Source organism: Octodon degus, unplaced genomic scaffold (assembly GCF_000260255.1).
Source record: "Octodon degus isolate 3935 unplaced genomic scaffold, OctDeg1.0 scaffold00007, whole genome shotgun sequence".
Classification (NCBI taxonomy): Eukaryota; Metazoa; Chordata; class Mammalia; order Rodentia; family Octodontidae; genus Octodon; species Octodon degus.
The window spans coordinates 22,271,147-22,281,376 of NW_004524583.1; the positions used below are offsets into that span (position 1 = coordinate 22,271,147).

The 10,230-nt window shown below is 38.7% G+C and overlaps 1 protein-coding gene across 1 annotated transcript in view; it reads right to left on the reverse strand.

Annotated features, from left to right (window-relative positions):
* Mnat1 (MNAT1, CDK activating kinase assembly factor) overlaps positions 1–10,230 on the reverse strand; it is a 328,673-nt gene that overhangs the window by 89,127 nt on the left and 229,316 nt on the right. The window contains exon 7 of the mRNA XM_004624809.2: positions 1,537–1,658. Within this exon, the coding sequence (XP_004624866.1) occupies positions 1,537–1,658 (122 nt within the window). The remainder of the gene's footprint in view (positions 1–1,536; positions 1,659–10,230) is intronic.

The following is a 10,230-nucleotide window of genomic DNA, read 5'->3' on the forward strand; positions in this document are numbered from 1 at the left end:
ATTTATTTATTACTTTTTTGCAGAACTGGGGATTGAACTTAGGCCCTTGCAATTGCCAGTCAAGTGCTTATTCTACTGAGCCATCTCCTCAGCTCCCCATTTCATTTAATTTTAAATTTACTTTGGAACCCCAAAGTATGATCATAGTATCACACATAAGTGACACTATGCATTAAGTCCAAGACTTTGATTTTGTTTTCAATGATACACGTGCATTTTATTATGTGTTTCACTTTTCTTGTTTCTTGTGTTAAGATCTTCTTAACCTGTTTTTTTTTCATTACTTGGCTCCCTCCCATTACTTCCTTTTCACATTATATTGTTTGTACTATTTTGTTAATTAACAGTGGCCTCTAGGCCAGTCATCCATTGAAGATTTTACTCTGGAAAACAGACGAAGAGACGATTTGGTCCACCTGGAAACATCTGCGCCTATACTTTTCAAATGTCAAATACCCACATATTTCCATAAGACAGCATGAGCAAGTCCATGACTCACAAAAGCTTCAGTCTGGGTTTTCATTTCTAGGTATATGACATGACTACAGACCACTAAGTCAGCCCTACAGGGTGCCTTTTGAGAAATACATTTCATCGCTTCTGTCTCATAGTTTCACTGGGGACAGCAGACAGTAAATAAATGTACTCTTCATCACAAGGAGCCCAACTCTTTTTCCTGGCTTATTACTAAGTTCCACCTTAAAAAGAAAATAGAAATATAGTGGCCTGAAAATGAACAGAGACTTCAATATACCTGCAAGAAAAGACTTTAATAGAAAACTTTCTCCTTTCCAGTACCAATCTCAAAAACCTAACAAGTTCATTAAAAAATTAACATGCAAAACTTAACAGTATTAGGCATTGCAAAGAAATTTTTGTATGAGTTCAGTTCTTATAAACCAAAGACCTAAGATAGCTGGTGCCCTAGCACTTGGGAGGCCGAGGCAGGAGGAGTGCTATGAGTTTAAGGCAAGACCTTGACTCAAAAGAAAAAAAGTATACTGAACCTTTTTGAACATTATGATGTCTTAAAATTGACAATACCCAAGCACAGTATCTATTATTGTAAAATTGTATTTTGAGCTTAAAATTAATTTAGCATTTAGTAAATGGTGTTTCACCTGAAATATACTATACAGTTTGTACTTGTGGAACAAGATCATCTTGTTAAATAAACAAGACTATGGGTCCTGTGCTGAGTATATATATAACAAAAATTACTATTAAAAAACAACTAAGAATGTTAAAGTAGTAATTAAAAATAGCTAAAGAGAGCTCAGGGACCAGGATTCGATCCGCAGGTATGCCATGGACGGCCCTGCCCCTGGGACACACTGAGACCTGGTATTTGAAACCGAGCATGATGGTGCACACCTATAATCCCAGCGCTTGGGAGGCTAAAAACAGGAGGCTCACTAGGAGTTTGATCTGTGTAGTGAGCACCTGTAGACCCTGTACTAAATACCTTTAAAAAAAAAAAAACCTGAAGAAAGCTGAACACAACAGCTCTTGACACAAAGTTTTTTACACACTTACCCAAGTCTGCCTAACATCTCAAGCTCAGGAACTGGAGGCCCAGATGTCTCTATCTGCAGTGGTTGGTATTCATATAGAGCTTCCTCAAGTTTTTGAATAGGTGCCAATGAAATATGTTGACCCTGTTAGAAAAATGGAGGAAATTAATAACTTTAAATAATACTTTCAGAGTCACAGAGATAGATCTGCTGTCTAGGTGCCTGGCTGGCAAGCGCAAAGCCCTGGTTTGATCACCAGTAGGCCCCCAGCAGTGGTGCCAGCCACTGAAACAGGGTGTGGTGTCACACACCCATAATCCCAGTGCTTACGAGAAAGGGAGATCACTATGAATTCTAGCTGCATAGCAAGACCCTCAACCAAATACATAAATAATAATAAATAAAGAAATAAAAGGAAGGAGAAAGCGCTGCAGTAATTAAACAAGCATATGTGTTATAACCCAATTAATATTCAATTTTCACTTTAGATGGATGTTAGAGAGTAAAGCCCAGGAAGGGTGACACAGAATAGGTATTTTGAAGAAAACAGAATATTATGCAGAGGAGATAATACAGAAGAAGGACAAGCTTTGTTATGTCATGTCAATGGGAAGCAACCAAAAAAAAAAATCATTTTCTTAAATATTAGTAGCAATAACCAAGTACCTGAGGTCTGATATTATCTAGAGTTTATGATTAATCCAAAATCCAAAACTAGGATTATGAGTGTGAGTGCTGCTGAGTGAAGGCTGTGATCTCACCCCACGGGGCACCCTGAGGCAGACAGCCTCACTGTAAGAGAAGAGAGGGAGAGGCTTGCTCTCTGCCACTGCTCCTTCCCTTCTGCTCTTGCTGTTTTGCTGTGTTCTGCCACCATGAACTGCTACCCTTTGCCATGTGCCACTCTGCCTTGGAACCCACTGATTACGAACAAAAACTTCCACAAGCCATGAGCTAAACAAAACTTTCTTTCTGTAATTTTGGGTGGTATTTTTTCCCAGTGATGAGGAAAAAAAAAAGTAGCCAAGACAATTATCAAGCCAAAAGTGATCTGAAATACAGTTTTCACATAAAAACAAAGAAACAAACAAAAACAAAATAGAGCATAGCGTTTCATAAAATGGCAAAACAGTCCACTGTGTTGCATGCCGGACCTCAGCTTGTGTGTAGGGCAGGACCCATCATTCTGGAAGTTCTCAAAAAACCAAAACCAAAACAAAACAAGAAGATAGACTACAATAGCATGGCAAACTCAAGCCACACAGGACAGATATGGGACACAAGGCCTTGTTTGCCTTCCTCCAAACAGAGGACGTTGTGGCCAGATAGCAAATTTCCCAATGTCTCAGTTACTCTTCGCTCATTACTGGGACAGATACCCAACACCCAAAATGAAGGAAAGGTTTATTTAGCTCACAGTTACTGGAGGTTTCAGTCCAGACTCAGTGGCGCCACAGCAGAGCAGCACAGGGCAGAGAGCATCAGTTCACGGTGGTGGCAAAGAGCAAGAGGAGCCAAGGGAGGAGCAGCAGCAACAATGGCAACAGAGTCTGTCTCTCTTTCTCTCCTATATTACATTCAGGCTATCTGCCCCAGGCTGGGGGAAGTACATACACCCATAATCCCAGCAGTACCAAGACCCATAATCCCAGCCTTGGATCACACATAATCCCAGTGGATCATGAGTTAATCACAAACTCTAGAAGTCCCCATCCCATGACTGCATGAGGCTTTGGGGGGACAACTAGACACAAACCATAACACCCCAGCACACAAAGGGACAAGTAACCAGGAAGCTGCACCCTCCCTTGTGGGCTATCTGCTTTTGTAGTGCGTCATAGCTGCTAACTGGAACCTCTAACAGCAACCTGGTCAGGGACTACAGTGGAGGTGATGAAGATAATGAGTGAAACAGCACCACTCCTCTTGGCCTACTCCCTAGGAAAAAAAGGATGTGGGACTTAAGGAGCCTTGGGATACAGCGGGGCAATGAGTGGGAAGTCACCACTCACATGTCCTGTTCCCAATGGCATGAGAAAAGACGGAAGTAGCACCTAGGGCTACAGCAAGGGCAGTAAGTCCACAGACAGCCCCCCACACCTGCTTCCAGCTGCGAGTGAGGAAATATGCCAACAGTAGATTGCAACAGAGGAAGCCGTGCAAGGGTGGGGAGGGGATAACTGTACAGAGGACTGAGAGAACCCTTGGTCTGTCTCTGTTGGAGGCTGCCACAGCAACTGAGAGATGATAGCGGGACATGGGCAGCCTGCCAAAGGACATCCAGATAGTTGCTAACTAAAGATTTTGGCAACAGCCCCACATTGAGAGACAAAGATAATCCCCCACCCAGGAATAATTGTACTGCAGATTTGGTTGGGTTGCCCAATAAAGATTTGGGCTCTGACTTGCACACAACCTCAGAACTGTGAGCACAAGAAGAATTTTATTGTTTGTTTGGTTTGGTTTCCTCTTTCTGCCTATTCTGTTATGGTTGCTTAGGTTTCTGCTCTTATTGTTTGTTTTGTATGATTTGGCTTTTTCTCTCTTCAACTATCTTTCTTCATTGCTTGATATTTTTCATGAGTGAATATTGTTTCTAGTCTTTCTGGTTCTTTTCAGTATTATTTTTCTTCATTCTTTCTTGTCTGTCTTCTCTCCAGTTTCCCAAACTTGGGTGAACATCCTGTCCTTAAGCCTTGCTTCTACTATATTTCTCTTCATCATCTATGTAATTTTGCCCCTAAACCTCTTAATTTACCCCTCAAAAGGTAAAATCACACTACTAACGAGAAACTCAGAGCATACGAGTTCCTGGCTTATGTTAGATTTTGTTATATAACTATAGATCTTGCTGCTATGTTTAAGGATACCAACTTAATAATTACCACATCTTGTCAGTTTCTAGGTTGTGCTGGATGCTACTGCTATTACTATGTTGACGGGTGTCGTACTTGTTATAATCAGCTGTTCTTCCTTATATGACAACACTGTGATTGCCTGGAGTAATAATTATCACCACAGTCCAGGACCAAAAGACTGAATGCTGGGCCAGATGGATAGCAATTTCTCATTCCTAATTAATTGAGAAGGCAGGATCTTGGGACAGCAACAAAAGCAAAGAGCCAGCTGCACCTAGAAGACGCCTCTGAAGAGCAGACATTTCCCAGGGAGCCTTGCTACTAGTAACAACACTATTTACCATAAGCTTATAAAACATCAGTACAGAAAACAAATTAAAAATTAAAATTCCAGAAAATTAAAAGAAGCAAAAGCAAAATGCAACCCCAGACCTCCAGCCCCTACAGGACAAGACAATACCATACTGTATGTAAAGCAGAAGCAACACACATGAATTTTTGAAATGGCAGTAGCAAAAGTTTAAAACATAAAACATGAATAAAGCTATAGAGAAAATCAGATCAAAAATCTCTCAATTTCTCAGGTAAAAGAGAAGACAATCATAATGAAAGAGTGGCTCAGAAAATCTAGAGAAGACAGAAAAAAAAAAAAAAAGGTGCTTAGGAAAGTGATGGAAACTGTGAATATCCAAAATAGGAAAGAAACAGAATCCATGAAACATTCAGAGAGATATCCAGGACATTAAAAATTCCACTGAAAGTTTATGCAGCAGAATGAACCAAGAGAATAACAGAATAGCAGATCTACAAGACAGGATTTCAGTTAGCAATCACAGAAAGTAATATTTCTTAAAAGTAGCAAGAGTCTATGAAAACTCAATCCAACAGCTGCAAGGTGATGCGAACAACAACAAAAGATTGATCAGGGTCAATGAAAAAGCAGGAAACAGCACAAAAGACATACCTGTTCACAGAAAGAATAGTAGAAAATTTCCCAAGCGTAGAAAAAGAATTTAACACCAGTAAGTGAGGCATATATAAAATGAATTAGCATGACCAAACAATTATACATCAAGGCATATAATAATAAAGATCCCAGAAATATAGCACAAAACCAGAATATTAAAAGTTGTTAGAGAAAAGAAACAAATGATCTCTAAAGGAAAGCCAATTGGAAACACAGGAGAGTTCTCAACACAAAACCTGAAGTAAAGGAGAGCTTGGAGTAAAGCATTTTAAATCCTGAGAAAGAAAAACATGGAACCTAAACTAATATACCCTGCAAAATTATCTTTCAAAAATCAATGGAAAAATAAGATATATACATAAAAAAAATGAAAACCTTTATGACCACCAAACATTCCAAACTGTTCTGATGGATATTTTAAACAGACAAAAGGAAGACTACAATTCCTAGAACACCAATAGAAACAATCTGCTGGTCAAGACAAGCAATTAAAAGGCAAAGACAAGGAACCAATAAGATGAAAAAAATATGTAAAGAGTAAGTCATTTGTAACTGTGAAGATAAATGGTCTAAATTTATCAATCTGATAAATATACATATTGCTAGAATGGATCAAAAAGCAAGATCTAACAATATGCTGTATAGTAAAAGCACATTTAACTAAAAAAAATTCATAGATTAAAAGTCCAATGATGAAAAAATTCCCTTTCCATGCAATAGAAAATCAGAAAAAAGCATAGATAACTATTCTATTTGCAGAAAAAGTGAATGTCAAGCCAAGTGAGACAAAAAAGTCACTACATACTGATTATATGAAAACTCTAATATTCAGACAGATAGTGAGGTTAAGCTCAACTGCCTATGTTATAGGGTAATAATATCATTAAGCTTCTCTTCTTCTGAAGGGATACCTTAAGTTTGCAGACCAAAATTAGAGAAAAAGAAGGGCTGCAAGGACAACCAACATGTTAGCCCTAGTCTTTCAAGGTCAGTGAAGACTCAAGACAAGAAAACCTGTACTATAACATCTTGAAAGTCAGTGGTGTCCCAAATTTTCTGATCAAGAGGATTATGGGGTCACAGAAGAATGTGATTGATGATGTAGAGTGTTTCTAAGGAGAGTCACATGGAGAAGAAACATTCTCTCAGGCTTTCACAGAGAGCAAACTGGTCAAACAATGGCCATGACTCATCCACATGGCTGAGACTGACAAAGGATCTACAAACTACAGTACAGGGATTCAGAGTAAATCCTGGGGGGATTTGACTGACCTTGTCAGATACAAAAGTTATATTTCTTGTTAGATAGGTCTTGCTTTATCTTGGTCTTAACCATCCAGCAGAAAAGTTTAAAAATAAGGTATGAAAAATAAAGCCATATTAATATGCTGAGCTATAAAATGCTCAAGTCAACGACTTCTGACATTGCCAGTCCTACGGATGATCCACTACTATTATGGACTACTGGACTATATTGGATTATTTTGCTGAATTCACACACCTACAATATTTGAATGTCAATGGAATACCCATCTCTGACAAAACTAAACAAAAAAAGGGGACACAAACGATGGACCATTTTGTATCTCAATATACAAAATAGTTAAGATAGATATACAGAGACTTTCTCTTCAATGAAAGGAAAGATTTGTACTAATAGTGTTTGGACAGGATATCTTGTACTATGACTAATCACTATGAAGACAACAATATGCAATGTATTAATTATTGAAACTGTCCTACTAATCAGTTTTGAAACTGTCTCATTGCTATTTGTTTCTCAATAAAATTAATAAAAAAATTCAGTCGAAAAACATTGATTACATGAATGTACAAATGATAATGCATATGAAAATATTCTTGGTATTGGGAAGCATTAAATAGCCATGTTTGTGATTTTAAGAAAAAAGAAAAGAGAACTCCAAAAGTAAGGGATGGCAAGTCCAGTCCTAGCCCAGGCCCAGTGAGTGTATGGGAGAGCTTCCAGCTACCCTGCGCTAGCAAGACCTGCCGATCCAAGCCTGGGCACAGTGTGGGTGAGACCCTCTTCCACCCCATTGGGACCTCCCCTACTACTCCAAAGCAGCCCCCTGTTCCCCCTGTCCCCCACCCAGTGAGAATTACTTCTGCATCCCCAGATCTAGTCCTAGCCGAGGGCCAGTGAGTGTGTGGGAGAGCTTCCTCTCCCCACTACTCCACTTTGTGACCTCCAGACTCAGCTCAGGCCTGGCATACAGGCCTGGGGTGAAACCCTGCAGCTGCAATACCTGCAGAGAGAGTACTGGACAAAACCACCCAGCTAGTCCAGCAGCAGAACATCTTGCCAGAGTGACACAACAGGATCACTCCCAAGGGCGGAAGCAGGAAGGAGCTGAGCACAGCAGCAAGACCCAAGCCAGGCACAGCTGGATAAATCCAAACTTTGTAGATCTACATCTGAATTTCAGTAGGTGCTAAGGTTATAACTGCACCAAAGCTCTACAACAAAGGTCAAAAGACAATGCTACACAAAATGACAATGAGAAGGAACAAAATGCAATCTCAGACACAAACCCCACCCATAACAAGTGCAGAGAACACTAACACAGAACAAACTGGGAATCACACAGTTTAAATTAATGAATCAACAGGCTTCTGAAATAAAGAAACAACTACAGAAAGGTATAAAGAACTCAGATTGGAAATGAAAAAAGAAATCCCTGAATTGATAGCATCTGCAGTAAAAAATCAAATGCAGAAACATGGAGGAAACCCAATGTCCACACAGAACAAGTACAGAGGACACTAGCTCAGCTCAAATGTATGAAGTAATAGCGTCGATAGTAAATAAGCAACAGCAGAAAGTTATAGAGGAACTCAGAGTGGAATTATTTTCTGAAATAAAAAAAGAAGTCTCTGAACTAATAGCATGTGAAGTAAAAAATCAACTACAAAAACATAGGGAGGAAACACAATCTAAAAAAAAAAAAACACTGCAGTAAAAGAATTAATAACTGCTTCTAAAGACGACATTGATAAAGAATAAAGGAGATGAGAAAAATGACAGATTCCTTGAACAAGCAATACAGGAAAGAAATAGATTGCATGAAGCAGAGTCAAAAGATATAGAGGAACTTAAAATCTCAATCACAAGCTTGCAAAACCATTTGAGTGAAAGTGAAGACAGAGTTCCAAATCTTGAAAACACTGGTGCAGCTACTGAAAAGGTAAGAAGAGATCTTACAAAAACAACAATCTTTTAGGATGCAAGAAAAAATAATTCATCATGTGAAAGACAGTGCAAAGATGAACAATGTGAGACTAATAGGGATCAACGAGAAAGAAGGAGTCAATATAAAGGACACTAAAAAACTATGGGCGAAGTAATAGCAGAAAACTACCCAAATATGAGGAAACAATCTGACATTCAGGTGACAGAAGCATACAGAATGCCAAGTAACCTCAACCCAATTAAAAACACACTGAGACATATACTAGTTAAGATCCCAGAAATCCAGTACAACAATAATATACTGAAAGCTGCTACAGAAAAGAAGCAGATCACATTCAAAGGAAAACCCACCAGAATTACGGTCGATTTCTCTTCACAAACCATGAAGGCAAGAAGAGCATGAAGCAGAGTATTTCAAGCCCTCCATGAAAACAAATTTCAGCCCAGACTATTATACCCTGCAAAACTCCCTTTCAAGTTTGATGGAGAAGTGAAATACTTCCATCACAAACAACAGCTAAAGAATTTCATGATGAGAAAGCCAACTGTAAACAAGCTACTAAAAGATATTCTACAGGGGGACCAAAATTATCAGAACTCCATGAATGAGAACAGAAGCAGCCAACTAAATAGGGCAAGCAATTAAACACAGAAGAAAAAGGAGAAAACGACAACAGGTAAATAACATGTCAATCGTAAGTCAATACATCTAAATTATAACCATCAATGTTAAGTGGACTCAATTCACCAACTAAGAGAAACAGACTGGCACAGTGGATTAGGAAACAAAATCCAACAATATGCTATATACAAGAAAAACATTTAACTCATAAAGACATTCACAGGCTGAAAGGCAAAGGGTGGAACACAGTACTACATGCCTCAGCACCTTAGAAAACAGCAGGGGTAGCAATCCTATTCTCAGACAGTCTCAACTTCAAATCAAGAATGATCAAGTGAAATAAAGAAGGGCACTATATACTGGTTAGGAGAAAAATTCAAGAGGAAGAGGTAACACTCATAAATATGTATGCACCAAACATGGGAGCACCCAACTATGTAAAGCAAATCTTAGGGGACATGAGAAATATAATATCCAATACCACAATATTAACAGGAGACCTTAACACCTCCTTCTCCCCAAAAGATAGGTCAACCAGACAAAAACTTAGCAAAGAAATAACAGAACTGAACCAGAGCTTGAAACAAATGGACTTGGTGGACAAATACAGAGTGTCCCACCCAAAAACACCTCAATACACATTTTTCTCAGCTGCACATGGGTCATTTTCTAAAATAGACCACATACTGTTACATAGGTCATGCTTAAGTATATGTAAGAAAACAAAAATTATCCCTTGCACATTATCTGACCACAATGCAATGAAACTGGAAATAAATGACAAAAGAAACCAGAAAAAAAACTTTAAATACATGGAAATTCAATGACACTCTACTCAGCAACCAATGGGCCATAGAGGAAATTAAACAAGAAATTCAACAATATCTACAATTCAATGAAAATTCAAGCACAACTTATCGGAATTTATGGGATACGGTGAAAGCAGTTCTCAGAGGGAAATTTATACCTGTGAACTCACACATTAGAAAAACAGAATGGGAACAAATAAATACCCTGATGCTGCACCTTCAACAACTAGAAAAGGAAGAGCAAACCAA